Below are 16,178 nucleotides of genomic sequence, written 5' to 3' on the forward strand. Positions count from 1 at the left end.
GGCCTCGCCATGGGAGGAGGCTGTATCTCATTTTTACTGTCCGTGCTACTATCATCAGTCAATTGTGTGTAGTCTTTATCAATATCAGTTATCAAAATCACTTTCTTCACCATCAGAAAATAATTCACTGGTTATTTGCTCTTGGGCGAGTGATTGCGTGGTGCGCGCCCGGGAAGTGTTCGGCCATGCGCTCGACATGATGGCTGCTGGGTAACTGATGCCTCCCACGCGATGGTAGCGTGAGCTGGATTTTTTTTACAAAATGGCGTCTGTTTACTATAGCTCCTAAGCAGCGTATGGGAGCCCACTCTACCCCGCAGGCCTTTTAAATCTTGCGCGGTACTCCAATGCATCGTATGATGTAAAGCACAAGTTACTGCAAGTCACTCAACCCATCATATGATGTGTTGTGCACTTAAAGGGTTAATACACTCAGCATCACTAGTTAATGACAACATAATAAATATACTTACCATCACTAGTTAATAACAATATGATACACACACACACACACTGGTAGTACAGTAGGAATAAAATTGTCCTTACCATCATTAATGGGCAGAAGTTGTGTTTGCTATCGTCCTTGGGAGCCGAGCAGAGATGGAAGCAGTATTACCTATTAGGCAAAATAAAACAAATTTAAGGTTCCTATGACTAAATTTTTCCTACCAAAACAGTAAATTTTTTGAAAAATTTAATAATTTTTCATAGGTATTGTGCTTTGAGCAAAAGTAAGGAGGGTGGGCAGGAGTAAGGAGGGTGGGCCAGAGAAAGGAGGGTGGGCAGGAGTAAGGAGGGTGGGCCAGAGAAAGGAGGGTGGGCAGGAGTAAGGAGGGTGGGCATGAGTAAGGAGGGTGGGCAGGAGTAAGGAGGGTGGGCAGGAGTAAGGAGGGTGGGCAGGAGTAAGGAGGGTGGGCAGGAGTAAGGAGGGTGGGCAGGACTAAGGAGGGTGGGCAGGAGTAAGGAGGGTGGGCAGGAGTAAGGAGGGTGGGCAGGAGTAAGGAGGGTGGGCAGGAGTAAGGAGGGTGGGCAGGACTAAGGAGGGTGGGCAGGAGTAAGGAGGGTGGGCAGGAGTAAGGAGGGTGGGCAGGACTAAGGAGGGTGGGCAGGAGTAAGGAGGGTGGGCAGGACTAAGGAGGGTGGGCAGGACTAAGGAGGGTGGGCAGGAGTAAGGAGGGTAGGCAGGAGTAAGGAGGGTGGGCAGGACTAAGGAGGGTGGGCAGGACTAAGGAGGGTGGGCAGGAGTAAGGAGGGTGGGCAGGAGTACGAAAGGTGGGCAGGAATAAGGAGGGTGGGCAGGAGTAAGGAGGGTGGGCAGGACTAAGGAGGGTGGGCAGGACTAAGGAGGGTGGGCAGGAGTAAGGAGGGTGGGCAGGAGTAAGGAGGGTGGGCAGGACTAAGGAGGGTGGGCAGGACTAAGGAGGGTGGGCAGGACTAAGGAGGGTGGGCAGGAGTAAGGAGGGTGGGCAGGAGTAAGGAGGGTTGGGCAGGAGTACGAAAGGTGGGCAGGAATAATGAGGGTAGGCAGGAGTAAGGAGGGTAGGCAGGAGTAAGGAGGGTGGGCACGAGTAAGGAGGGTGGGCAGGAGTAAGGAGGGTGGGCAGGAGTAAGGAGGGTGGGGCAGGAATGGGGAAGGGGGTATAGCGGGTTCTCGGTTGCCACCCCTCCCCTCTCTAACAGCCTACGTAATACAAACCACGTGCATTAACCATTAAGCTGCTACAGCCTGGGCTGTAAATGGGGGCTGTAAAAGCTGGGGCTGGGCAAAAAAATATTTGAATTAAGTAAAAATTAATATTAAATGTTAAACAAATCTCCAACTTATTGGCATAAGCATCATGCAAGTTTCATCCCAATATTTTCAGAAATGTATTTTAGACAATTTTTTTTAAAAAGGAGAACATTTTGTTGATAAGGAGAACAGCTCCTGTTAACTGGAACTGATGGATAATGCAGTGATAAAGAGATGCAAGCACTTGTCCAATGTACAAAGAAGAAGAATAGTAGCAAGAAGTGTCCACAAAGTGGATATGCAGCTGGTGCCTGTATAGCATTGCTGAGTAATACATAATAATACCAATAATAATGAGTATGCTATCATGCTCTATTTTGTTATATATCATAAAAATGTATTGCCTAATGTTAATATCTGTTACTTTCACCAATATCCCAAAAAATATATATATATTTTTTTGTCTCCTTTGTTTATTATCTCATTTTGATGTAACCTCTACATCCTGGAGAGTGCATACCCATCCCTAACTATGTCAAGATAGCATGAAATTGGTCACCCAATAAATCACTCACAACTGATTCAGAAAGTTAGGGCGGTACCGAAGCGAATTTTGGTTGTGGGAGATTCCCAGGTGAGGTATTTAGACAGAACGTTTTGTGCCAGAGATAGGGGGAACAGATTAAGGGTTTGCTATCCGGGAGCTGGAATTGGTGATATTGTTGAAAACATGAATGATATTATGACGGGAAATGGGAACAAACCCATTATTTGTGTTAGTGCAGGGGGTAATGATGTTGGGCGAGTTAGGAGTGAGGAACTAATACAGAGATTTAGGACAGCCATTGAATTGGTTAGGAGCAAGGAAGGGATCCCGATCATATGTGGCATTCTTCCAAGAAAGGGAGTGGGAAATGAATGGATGTCGAAGGCACTTGGTGTCAATTGCCGGCTAGAAAGATATTGCAAATCAAATGCAATATCTTTCATAGACAACTGGGAACGCTTCTATGGAAGAAATGAAATGTATGCTCGTGATGGGGTGCATCTATCGAGTGCTGGGGTTGTTGCTGTTGCGAACTCATTGGAACCAGTGGTTAGAGGTGTTTGTTTGGGTTTAAACTGTTAGTAGATAGTGGTATGGGAATTGATTTGGAGGAAGGAGGTAATAAAAGTATGTATTCGTGGGAGAAAAGAATTGGCAAAATGATCAGGGAAAGAAAAGGGCCTCAAAATAACAATTCACTTAGGATATATTACACTAACAGTATAAGTCTAAGAAATAAAATTAATGAATTAAATGCTCTTGTCTGCACAGAAAAAATAGATATTATTGCACTTACCGAAACGTGGATGAATGTAGAAAATAGAGAACTATTAGCTGAATATCAAATAAATGGATTTAAACTATTTCACACAGATAGCTATATTAGACGAGGAGGGGGAGTAGCCATATATGTTAGGGACAATTTGAAATGTAGTCTCAAAGAGGGAATCAAAACTGAGCCACACACATTAACTATTTGGATAGAATTAAACGAAAAAGCAAATAATATTATAATAGGAGTTATATATAGGCCACCAAATTTAGACAGAATGGAAGCAAAGCATCTATGGAATGAAATATCTAGAGCATCTAGATCTAACAGTATTTATGTCATGGGTGACTTTAATTTTAGTGGAATAAACTGGGTGAACAAAACAGGGAATAGTGAAGCAGAAGATTTTCTAGAATTAATTGACGATTGCTTTCTTACGCAACACATTAAGGAACCAACGCGGGAAAATAATATTTTAGATTTAGTGTTAACTAACAGGGAAACACAAATTAATGACATCAAAATAGGGAGTGAGCTAGGGAACAGTGATCACAAAGTAATCAGATTTAGCATAGAATGGAATAGACCTGTAGGAGAATATTCTGTTTAAGTGCCAGATTTTCGAAAAGCTGATTTTAATAGCCTAAGAAATTTTTTGGGTCAAATAGATTGGAAAGTCTTGGGTATGGGGTGTGGGCCGGTCTTAGAGAGAGAGACATGAACCCAGCGACAGGTGACGTAAAAGGGGGTTTCGATGTGGATTTAGTATATAACTTGTTTAGGAATATTCTAAGCGGAGCACAGGAACGTAGTATACCATACAAATTGAATAGATCGAATACTAATGACCCAAAGTGGATAACAACTAATTTAAAGAACCTTATAGGTAAAAAGAGAGCTTGGTACAAAAGGATTAAGAATGGGGAAGTCAGGTTAGAACAGGAATTCATACAACTGGTTAAAAATGTTAAAAAAGAGATTAGGAAAGCAAAAAGAAACTATGAAGTTCGCATAGCAGAGCAAGCAAAGTCAAATCCTAAAGGGTTTTTTCAGTTATATCGAACTAAGACTAGGGAAAGGATAGGTCCATTAAAATCTGAGACAGGTCAAATAACGGATAATGACAAGGAGATGAGTAGTATTTTTAACAAATATTTTATATCTGTATATCTAAAGAAGAACTTACAATATGCCTTCAGCCGAACAAGTCTATGTGGGTGGAGATGAGGACAGGTTGACTAGTTTAGCAGTTACCAGGGAGGATGTAATTAAACAATTAGAAAAACTAAAACCAAACAAATCCCCAGGGCCGGATGAAGTGTTTGCCAGGGTGCTTAAAGAATGCAAAGAGGAGCTTTCCGAGCCACTGTCTACCATATTTAATAAATCAATAGAGTCAGGCAGAGTGCCAGAGTCATGGAAGGTAGCTAATGTGGTACCAATTTTTAAGAAAGGAGATACTGTAGATCACTTGCATCAAACTATCGGCCAATTAGCCTAACGTCTATTGTGGGAAAGTTACTTGAATCAATAATTGCAAATACAATTCGTCTCCATCTTGAAAAACATAAATTAATAAATGAGTCGCAACATGGTTTTACAAATGGCCGTTCATGTTTAACGAATTTGCTAACTTTTTATTCCAGCATAGTTGAGGCAGTTGATAGAGGTAAGGATTGTGATGTTGTGTACCTTGACTTTAGCAAAGCTTTTGATACAGTGCCACATGAAAGACTAATTAAAAAAATAGAAGCTCATGGTATTGGGGGTGCGATATTAACTTGGATTAGGGCATGGCTATTCCAAAGGAAACAGAGAGTTAGTATAAATGGGGTTAAGTCAGAGTGGGATAATGTTGTTAGTGGAGTACCTCAGGGCTCTGTCCTGGGACCTCTGTTGTTTATAATATATATAAATGATTTAGATTCAGGTTTGAGTAGCAACATTTGCAAATTTGCCGATGATACGAAAATCGGTAGGGAAATTAATTCGGAGGAGGACTCACTATCACTTCAAGTTGATCTAGATAGGGTTTTGAAATGGTCAAATGATTGGCAAATGCAGTTTAATGCTGATAAATGTAAAGTTCTGAGGCTAGGTAATGATGATAGAGTTACAAGATACGAGCTAGATGGTGTTGAGATTGCGAAGTCGGATTGTGAAAGGGATCTGGGAGTTATGATTAGTAAGAATTTAAAACAAAAGGATCAATGCATGAATGTTCGTAATAAGGTGAATAGGACACTGGGATTTATTAATCGAAGCGTTAGTAACAAGACACCTGGTGTGGTTCTTAAGCTATATCTTGCTCTGGTTAGGCCCCATTTAGATTATGCAGTTCAGTTTTGGTCGCCGTATTATAGAATGGATATAAATTCACTTGAACGTGTCCAACGTAGGATGACTAAGTTAATTCCCCAAATTAGAAATCTTTCATATGAAGAAAGATTAACAAAGCTTAAGTTGCATTCACTGGAAAGGCGAAGAGTTAGGGGTGACATGATAGAGGTTTACAAGTGGATGAATGGACATAACAGGGGGGATATTAATAGGGTATTAAAAATATCAACACAAGACAGAACACGAAACAATGGGTATAAATTGGATAAGTTTAGATTTAGGAAAGACTTGGATAAATACTGGTTCAGTAACAGGGTTGTTGATTTCTGGAACCAATTGCCGCGTAACGTGGTGGAGGTGGTGTCCCTCGATTGTTTCAAGCGCGGGTTGGACAAGTATATGAGTGGGATTGGGTGGTTATAGAATAGGAGCTGCCTCGTATGGGCCAATAGGCCTTCTGCAGTTACCTTTGTTCTTATGTTCTTATGTTCTTAACTGGCAGAACTTGGGACTTTGAATTTTTTTTGACTGAGTTTTTCACAGATTTCAAATTCTATTTTCTTTGTCTCTTTAGGCGGTTTTGATGATCAGGGCTTTATCACTTTTATAAAGTACAGTAGCACCTCTATTAACGAGCGGCTGTATCTACGATCCTTTCGAGTAACGAGTGAGCCACTCACAGCAAATTTGTCTCTATTGACGAGCTTCACCTCTATTAACGAGCAAAACCACATGGTGCTTCCTAGCGTCTCGTGGGTTCTTGCAAATTCTCGGACGCCTCCGACACCAGTGTTGTTGTTGTATCGCGCACGACAAGCATCCCTCTGCATTTATTTGCGCTTTTCTTTCGGTATTTTGTGGTTTTGTGACTACAATTTGTAACGCAAGATGTCGCCAAAGAAGCTGCTTGCTAAAGATAGTGTTGTCAAGAGGAAGAAAGACACAATTACTGTGGATTTGAAGAAGGAAATAATAGCAAAGCATGAGCGTGGTGTCTGTGTGACTGATCTCACAAGGAAGTATGGCAGGTCCTCATCAACAATTTGCACCATTAGTAAGGAGATGAGGAGGTAAGGGAGGATGCTGCCTCTTCCAGTGAGATCAGTGAAGTGTTGGAAATGTTTGAAAAGGTGACCGCATTCTTGGAAAAGCTGCCCTGATAAAGCAGTGACACCCCGGTGTGTGAACATTTTTAAAGACAATTTGCTGACTCGTTTTAAGAACATCCTAAAACAAAGACAAAAGCAATTGTCAATAGATACTTTCTTTGGAAAAGTAGAGAAAAGAAGAGCCAGTGATAGTGAACCACAATCCGGTCCCAGTGGGGAGAAATTCCCGAGAGAGCCCCCCTGATTCAGAAGTGGATTCTCCTTCCACACCATAACCCCTCTTCTCCTTCCCACCTCCCCATCGTCTCCCTCAAGCCAGCAACGACTCTTCATAAGGTAAAGTAAACATGAAAATAGTACAACAAAACATTCATAAATACATGTGCAGTATTATATTTACATTATAAAATGTCATACAAGTATGGATATTTTTGTGAGTGGAACGGATTAAATTTATTTCCTTTATTTTATATGGGGAAATTTGTTTCTTAAGACGAGTTTTCCACATAACGAGCTCAGTGCCAGAAAGGATTAAACTCGTTAATCGAGGTGCCACTATATACATTTTTATCCCCTAAATCATTATAATTTTCCTTATACATGTACAGTATTTAGTTGTTATTTTTTTTTGGGGGGGGGTATTTTTTCTTGACATCATTCCAACACATATTGACCTACAACTTTCACATATTCGAGCACGAATGTCAAACAACATTTATTAAAACATGTAAGTAAATTAATGAATTAGAACTACCTAATTCATTGTCGATAACTTTAACTTCAATTATCTCTAAAACTTTGAGTCAGCTTCAAAAAATTCAGTTTCTGACCGATTCTCACCATTTTTACAAATAATGTTCACAGTTGTCTGTTCTACAATCCTATTAGAATGGATTTTTCACAAACCCTAAACATTTGTAGTTATCAATTTTTTTTTCTAAATTTGGCGCATAATTCAAATGCCACATTGATGATATTTTTTACAGTAAACTAAACTGAAAACATATATTCTAAATCTATGAAAATGAAGATCATATACTATTCTGAGAGCATAATAACACCAAATGAACAATTGGTGATAATATATATTTTTGCAGCTGATCTCAATATCTGAAGTTTTCAATATTCAATTTTATAATTATTTTTTATTTTCTTACTTTACAAGTTACGTTTGTGATCATTTAGACAAAGTTGCAGGATTTGCTAATATGCACAAAAAATTGGAAAGCATTAGAGCAAATTTGAGAAATTGAACTTTGCCATCAGGTCCTGTCGTGTATGTATGCCATGCACAGCTTAAGGGTTAATACAGAACTGTACTGTATAAAATGCATAAAACTTCAAAACTAACAATATTTCACTAATTATAACAATAATAATATTTTAAATAAAACAATTTGTAACAGTCAATATGTACATTAAATTTTCAGTATGCCTATAAAATAAGCACAGGTCATGTTAATGCGTTGGGCCTGGATGAGATGGCTGGCACCATGTGCTTCTCGTCTTTCTGGGGTAAAAACATCAGGCTCACGTGCGAAGGATTTTTGTGATAAATTTTAACAATTTTTACTGTTTGAACTCATTTAATCTGTCAAGATGTCTCAGAGCAGCATTCATGGTATTGAAGGTATAAACCAAAAGAGAAAACATTTGTCAATTGATCAGACAGTTGACTTCACAGAGAAAGTAGAGCGTGGATACTCTGTCACTCGACTCGCCCAAGAATTCAACATTGGTAAAACTACAATTTGTGATATAAAAAGCAGAGGATAATATTAAGAAATTCTTTGCTCAAACTCATGCAATAGGCAACAGGAAAACATTGAAGCCTGTTGAGTATACGGATTTGGACTCGTCTGTATTTAAATGGTTTACACAGCATGGTGCGAAAGGAATTGCTGTTTCAGTTGATTCTATTAGAAATGCCGCTGAAAGACTTGCTGTAAAGTTAAACATTGACAATTTCAAGGCTAGCACTGAATGGGTATGTCAATTTAAAGAGAGGTATGGCATCATTAACAAGAAAATTTGTGGCGAGGCATTAAGTGCAGATGTTGGAAGTGCTAATGCATATAAGCATAAACTTTCTCACCACATGATATCTAATAATTTAAGCTGGTTTTAAGTGTACAATGCAGATGTAACAGGCTTTAACTGGAAATGCCTTCAAAGAAACACCTTGGCCTTCAGGCTTGAGGAAGAGAACTCCTGGTTGCAAGCTAAAGAAGGAAAGAATTTCAGCATTATTGTGCTGTAACGCAGATGGCAGTCACCGAACAAAGTACGCAATTCTTGGGAAATCTGCGAAACTCAGAACATTGAAAAACTGCATGAACAGATTACCTGTCATCTACTACAACACAAAAAACCAGCGTTGAATGTAATGAAACGCCATTTTCTGGGTGAGACCCGGAGGCTCCCCGGAGCTTTACCGGCTGATATGCTAATGTCAGACTTTGGCATCAGTCATGTGTATGGAGTTCTAGGGCCTACCGGGGACCACAAGCCAGAACCTGGCCCCCTCAGAGAGGCAAGGGGAGCAATGGCCTATAGAAACCCCCGTGTGGTTGGAAGCATTCTATGTCTGCCATCGACCGGGTCAAGCATCCAGAAAGGTAAGCATTCCAAAACAAACCCCTATTCTGGTGAAAATTGCTACCTAAAGCCGAACTAGTGGATAGAACTCTTCAACAGAAAACAAGGAAACTAGTATGACATCATATGTCACCGCGCCGCTGTCTGCGCAGCTCCCCCCTCCCCGGGAGGGGGAAGTGGGAGCCCCAGACCTCCCACGCCGGCTATCCACCCATCAGTTCTGAGGCTGGATGTCAAAACACGCGAAAAACGCCGACCGGAGGGAGGGAGGGTTGCCGGGGAGCCTCCGGGTCTCACCCAGAAAATGGCGTTTCATTACATTCAACGCTGGTTTTCTGGGGGGAGCCCCGTCGGCTCCCCTGAGCTAACTACCCACAGAGGAAGGTCAAAGGGACAGAACCGGGAGGCGGACACCACGCACCCCCCAAGGAGGCGAGACAACCGGCAGCAAACGCCAACCCAAGGCGCCACAGCCCCGAAAATCCCGGGAACAACACGAGAACCACGAGCAGCAAGGCCCCTGCACGAACACCAAAAATCCATGCCCGAAAGACCGCAAGGCCACGTCGCCCAGACGGCAGCGAGAGCAGCGAAGCCACGAACGCCACAGGCATGAGGGAAGAACACAGGCAGCTTAGCCGCAAGAACACGGCTGACCACCCGGGACACTATCACCCGCGAACCGGGAAGAACAGAACCGGATCAACGCAAAACGCGGTCCGGACCCAAACGCCGTGGCACGCAAACAGCGGAGGGCCGCCACTGAACACAAAAACGACACACCCCCGGCCCGACCAACGAAGCACCAACAAACCCTGGACCCCTCCAGAATGCAGCAGCCCCACCACGCGCCAGAAAAGATGGAGACTGCTGCCACCAAACAACCAAAACGCTAAAACCGAAGGAGCAAGAAAACTCAGCGACTCGACCCCCAGAGGCAAAGGCCGAAAGGAAAGAGCCGACGAAAAAACACACTGGAACCGAAGGGGCACTACCAACTGAGGAGAAGACAGAGCACGCTGACCAGAGACCAGGATGGTGCAAGCGGCGCACGAACAGGCCGGAGGTGAAACGACGCACAAGACAGCTGACTAACGGTGTAGAAGCAACACCAAGACCGAAAGCAAGCTGAAGCGGCTCTGCCCGCGCCGCACGAAAAGAGGCGACAGTATGTGGCAAGACGACGGCCCCCAACCCTCACCAGAAAACCAAGCCGAGAGGAAACCAAGCTAACAAGAGTAACCACCTAAGAAGGGACAGGAAAAGGAAGGACCACCAAAATACCCCATACTGCCGCCTAGAGAAGCACGCAGGTGGGACACCTACCATGAAGCCACCCGACCACCAACCGGAGGCGAGACCGCGAGGCAGAACATAAGCAGCCCCGACAAGGCCCCTCCGAGCCCAGGAAAAAGGCGGAGCCGCGAGAAGATCTCGGGCGCGACCACCGAAACCCAGGCGGCACAAGGAGATGGAACGTCTGCCGAACAGAAAAACTCCCCAAAGCATGCAAGCCCGCCAGGAGTTCAGAAACGACGGGTCCGACGCGAGACATCGCAAGACCCAAAAAAAAAAAAAAAAAAAAACGGCAGGGCAAGCTAGGAAACCAAAGGCGGCGGAAGGGTCGCCGCCAGAACAGGACCCGAACCAAGGGGCACGAACAACTGCAATAGACCGAGACAAAGAAGCACATCACAGGACACAGGCTGACCAACGCCTAAGAACACACGCAGAACATCCCTGCTGCAGAGGAGGCAGGAAGAAAGAGCAGAAGCACAAAAACCCCAGGAGAACAACCAGGGGTTGACAATCAGGCTGGGACAAAAACCCCACGCAATCCCCAGGCACAAAACGGCAGCAAAGTGCCACTCCACAGTCGGACACAGGAACAAGGACACGCCACCGTGAAACACGGTACCAATGTACATGTGCAGCAGCAGCAACAGGCACCACTGCAACACGCAACATGTAAATAGCAACTCCCTTCTGCAAAGGCAGAGAACGGAGCAGGTAGACCCCAGACAGGGCCAACGGAGACACGACAAAACCCTGCAGGCCCAGAAACCTGCACCAGGCGACCGACGGCGGAGAAACCCCGCTCGATACCTGCTGGATGAGGTACTAGGAGCTCTTTTACACCTGAAGCCCGGCCCAAGGCCAGGCTAGACCGGCCAGAGGATGGCCCACCAGGCAGCTGCTAGGAGCAGTCCACCGGCCCACATACCCCCACAACCAGGATGGGCCGGAACTGCCATACGAAAACAGGCCAGTGCGCCCTGGAAGTCCACGGACGAACCAGCAAGAAGGCTTATGCTCGCAAGTAGGTCGTGTAACAAGCACAGACCTCTGATGGTAATACAGTGTTCCCCAAAGGTGCCAATAGCACCACTGCACTCCACTGGTACTATCCCGCAAGTTCTACCAGATAGGCGGGACCCAAGAGCCAGAGCTCAAATCCTGCAAGCACAGCCAGCCTTACCAGGTGAGTACAGAACCAACCCTACAACCCCCACACCTCACGACATTAAAAAAGGAGGGTCCCCTGAATGACTCCAGCATGGGTTGGACATGCACATGAGGGGGACAGGAAGGGGTGATAAAGGGACAGTTACTGGTGCGCGAACGGTCTCAGTCGTACAAAAATATACCTAAATAAAGACAGGTATATAAACAACACCGCATCCAGCGCCCGGCCAAAAGACGCCAGACCGCAGAAACTCACCTGGCGAATGGTGGCACGAACTTGACATGACTCAACCGTGCCCAGAAGAACTTGGGAGCACCGCCAGGTGAAGACGCCAGAGCCGGACCCTGCTGGACCCGCAGGAGAGCAGGGAGAGGCGAAGGAGGCGGTCCACACCCATGACACAGGGAAAACTGCGGTGTCCTCCCCACAATTGGGAACCAGGACACCCCTGGCGCGAAGGGGCACATACCGCAGCCAGGGAGAAGAACGAGAGGCGAAGCACTGTGGCAAAAAGGGCGCAAAACACCAGCACTGAAACACCGCCCAGACCAAAACAAACTCCACGGCGCATGCGCATAACACGCTGGCCGAACCGCACACCCTCCCTGCGGGAAGGCGCCAGCCAGGACTACTGCACGAGAAAAGTAGCCAAAAGAGGAAGCAGGAACAATAAAACCGGCCAAAGAAGCAAAGAGCCCAAAAAGGAACCCAACCGGGCAACAAGTAGCCCAACCGGGCGACAAGTAGCCCAACAGGGCGACAAGTAGCCCAACAGGGCGACAAGTCGCCCAACAGGGCGACAAGTCGCCCAACAGGGCGACGAGGAGCCCAACAGGGCGACGAGGAGCCCAACAGGGCGACGAGGAGCCCAACAGGGCGACAAGGAGCCCAACAGGGCGACAAGGAGCCCAACAGGGCGACAAGGAGCCCAACAGGGCGACAAGGAGCCCAACAGGGCGACAAGGAGCCCAACAGGGCGACAAGTACGAGGAGCCGACAGACGTTCCAATAATGCGGGAAGTAGCGAAAAAGCTTCCCGTACCCTTGAGAACACAGAAGCCAACACTAGTCCCGAAGGCACACGAAGGCGCAGGCGCACCCGAGATCAGAAGTCACGCAGAACCCCATCGAACGGGGAAACATGACAAAAACACCATCCCAAAAAGGGGTGGGAGGAAACATCCACCCACAGGACGGAACCAACCGACTCAAAGGCCAAGGAACCGAGCCCGGGAGGGGTCGATGTCCAACAGCACGTACGGCGAATGGGGAGGAAAGACCCCACTCCGCGTAACCACAAGCCCCGCCTAGAGGGGGATAAAAACCCCCACGGGGTCTAACGGGGCCAAGGCCTCCCCAAGTCAGCCCCTCCCCAGCCCCGAGAACCTACACGACAGGCCCCAGGGCCGAGCCGTTCCCCCAAAGCCCCGGCCGTACCAGAAAACCGGGGCAGCCGTGAAAACACTAAGGAAGGGAGCCCACTGGCAGACTCATACAACACGGCTGGAGGAACAGGCTCAAATGCCCCCGTCACTACCCCGGAAGGGGAATTTCCCGAGACTGCCCGAGTCTCAACACCACCAAAAACCCCGCCCCGAACCTACAGACTGTAAGGAACCGGATGCAGGCAGGAAGGGTGATCCAGGGGAAAGACAAGGGGGCGTGGATGGAACCGAAGCAACCAACACCCCCAAGTCCCAAAACGAACTACAACGGGGCAGCCCCCGGGGAGAAAACCACGAGAACGTTGCCACCACCAAGGCTCAAGTGCAACGCCCCTGCTGCCCGCACCCGCTTTGTTAGCACAACTGGGTAACCGAGCCACAACGAGCAACCAAACTCGCAGGACTCCGGGTCGAAGGTGTCACCGACCCCACAGGCAGCAGACGGAGGCAAAACAGAGAGTCACCCAGAGACAAAGGGTGAGAGCAACCCTCAAACTCGCTGGAATCGAGGGGGGGACTCTGGGGTCACATCCATCGGACCCGCGCGCGCCCCCAGGGGTTTCCGAGCGTTTACTTTAAGAGGACTCGCGCCCAGGTAATCCCAGGCAGGGTACTGCTAACCGGCACCCAAAGCTACCAAACAACTTTCTAAGAGCTGAACCCCCGGGACGTGTACACTCACGGGGACCTAGCAGGGGTACCACCAGAAAATACTCAGAACACAAGGGACACAAGGGGCAAGAACGAAAGCAGACCCCCCACCAGGTAGATAAACAAAAAGAAAAAGAAAACCCCGCAAGAGGACAGCGTACCCAAGCGGAACAGAGCCGGCTGCTATGATTGGTAAAGACAAGCTGCACAGTACCCTGCGCCCCACCAGTGCAAACACTGCCCCTTACTCTAAGGCGAACAAGGGAGACAGAACACCCGAGCACACAAAGAGCGGCCGAAAACCAAGCAGTAAACGGCCAAGCAGGGGCAGGACCCAAGGAACTTGTGGAAGGTGGCCCCAAGCCCCAAGAACAGTACTTACAGGGCACCTAGGGAAGGGAACCCTAGGCGCATGCAGCCCGAGTACTGAAGAATCACTCCCGGCTCACGCACCACCTAGAAAACAGACACCACACTCTAGGTACAGTGCTGAAACAACCACTGGAGCCGGAGCACATAACCATTGCCTATAGCATCAGCCGAAGAACTGATGGGTGGATAGCCGGCGTGGGAGGTCTGGGGCTCCCCCTTCCCCCTCCCGGGGAGGGGGGAGCTGCGCAGACAGCGGCGCGGTGACGTATGACGTCATACTAGTTTCCTTGTTTTCTGTTGAAGAGTTCTATCCACTAGTTCGGCTTTAGGTAGCAATTTTCACCAGAATAGGGGTTTGTTTTGGAATGCTTACCTTTCTGGATGCTTGACCCGGTCGATGGCAGACATAGAATGCTTCCAACCACACGGGGGTTTCTATAGGCCATTGCTCCCCTTGCCTCTCTGAGGGGGCCAGGTTCTGGCTCGTGGTCCCCGGTAGGCCCTAGAACTCCATACACATGACTGATGCCAAAGTCTGACATTAGCATATCAGCCGGTAAAGCTCCGGGGAGCTGACGGGGCTCCCCCCAGAAAATGCCTGGTTCACACAGATTATTTTTGAGGATTGGTTCCAGAATCACTTTTGTAAAGAAGTAAAAGAGCAGCAGATCAATATGTGTAGAATTCATCCTGCTGAGATAAAGGTAATGTTGTTGACTGATAATGCCCCAGCTCACCCCATTGCTAAATTAACATCGCCTGATGGCAAAATAACATGTATGGCTTTACCACCAAACACTACATCTGTAATACAGCCTATGGATTAGGGGTTATTTATGCTCTCACAGGCTTTATAAAAGAGCTATGAATTCAGATATTATGGAAGTTCTGCTCTATGAGGAAGACGAGATGCCTACTAAGGATACGAAGGCTAGTAGAACACTAGAAAACTTCAAGAAATATTCAATTAAATACGCAAATTACAACTAGGCCAAAGAATGGACCGAGTTGAAGGTCACCACATTAAAGAATGCATGGAATAAAATTCTGAGTCCGGTACCTGGTTAGAATGAAGACAAAGATGACTATGATTTTGAGGGCTTTGATAATGCGATTTTTGAGACATTCAGAGATGCAGGTGAGGAAGATTTGCAACTTTCTGATGTGAATGAGTGGTTAGATAATGATGCTGATGATCCAGGTTATGGTGAATTAACTGGTAATGAGATTATCCAGAGTGTTACTGGTAATAATGATGAGGATGTGGAAGAGGAAGATGGCAGTGTGTTATCTATTCCATATACTGCATCATTGCAAAAGGTTAATGATCTGCTTGATTTGGTTATTGTAACTGATAATGAAGAGCTGACAGATTATTACCTGCACCTAAAGGACATGAAAGATATTATAATAAAGCTCACAACAAAGAAACAAACTAAGATTAAAAAGTTTTTGGTACGGTTTCACAGTAGGCCTACAGGACCAGCACCCAGCACTTGCAAGGACTCACCTTCCGAGGATGCCCAGGCAACTGGACCAGCACCCAGCACTAGCAAGGACTCACCTTCCAAGGATGCCCAGGCAACTGGACCAGCACCCAGCACTAGCAAGGACTCACCTTCCGAGGATGCCCAGGCAACTAGACCAGCACCCAGCACTAGCAAGGACTCACCTTCCGAGGATACCCAGGCAACTGGACCAGCACCCAGCACTAGCAAGGACTCACCTTCTGAGGATACCCAGGCAACTGGACCAGCACCCAGCACTAGCAAGGACTCACCTTCCGAGGATGCCCAGGCAACTGGACCAGCACCCAGCACTAGCAAGGACTCATCTTCTGAGGATGTCCAGGCAACTGGACCAGCACCCAGCACTAGCAAGGACTCACCATCCAAGGATGCCCAGGCAACTGGACCAGCACCCAGCACTAGCAAGGACTCATCTTCTGAGGATGTCCAGGCAACTGGCCCAGCACTCAGCACTAGCAAGGACACACCTTCTGAGGATGCCCAGGCAACTGGACCAGCACCCAGCACTAGCCATAACTTACCTGGGAGAACCAATTGAGCTGTACAGCACAGTTCTAATGACATTAAATGCACAAAGTGTAGTCTAAGTGATATACGTGTACTGCAGTAGTGTGAT

The 16,178-nt window shown here is 46.7% G+C and overlaps 1 protein-coding gene across 3 annotated transcripts in view; it reads right to left on the reverse strand.

Moving 5' to 3' along the window:
- The window catches only part of LOC123747665 (E3 ubiquitin-protein ligase TRIM32-like), a 335,458-nt gene that overhangs the window by 317,430 nt on the left and 1,850 nt on the right, over nt 1-16,178 (reverse strand). For 2 of the 3 annotated variants that reach the window (XM_069337358.1, XM_069337357.1), the window contains exons 3-4: nt 15,922-16,083; nt 547-616 (exon numbers count right to left, since the gene is read on the reverse strand). In XM_069337358.1, coding sequence (XP_069193459.1) covers nt 547-552 — 6 coding nt within the window. In that variant the 5' untranslated portion in view covers nt 553-616; nt 15,922-16,083. The remainder of the gene's footprint in view (nt 1-546; nt 617-15,921; nt 16,084-16,178) is intronic. The other variant, XM_069337359.1, reaches the window with a different exon arrangement.

Source organism: Procambarus clarkii, chromosome 37 (genome assembly GCF_040958095.1).
Source record: "Procambarus clarkii isolate CNS0578487 chromosome 37, FALCON_Pclarkii_2.0, whole genome shotgun sequence".
Taxonomy (NCBI): Eukaryota; Metazoa; Arthropoda; class Malacostraca; order Decapoda; family Cambaridae; genus Procambarus; species Procambarus clarkii.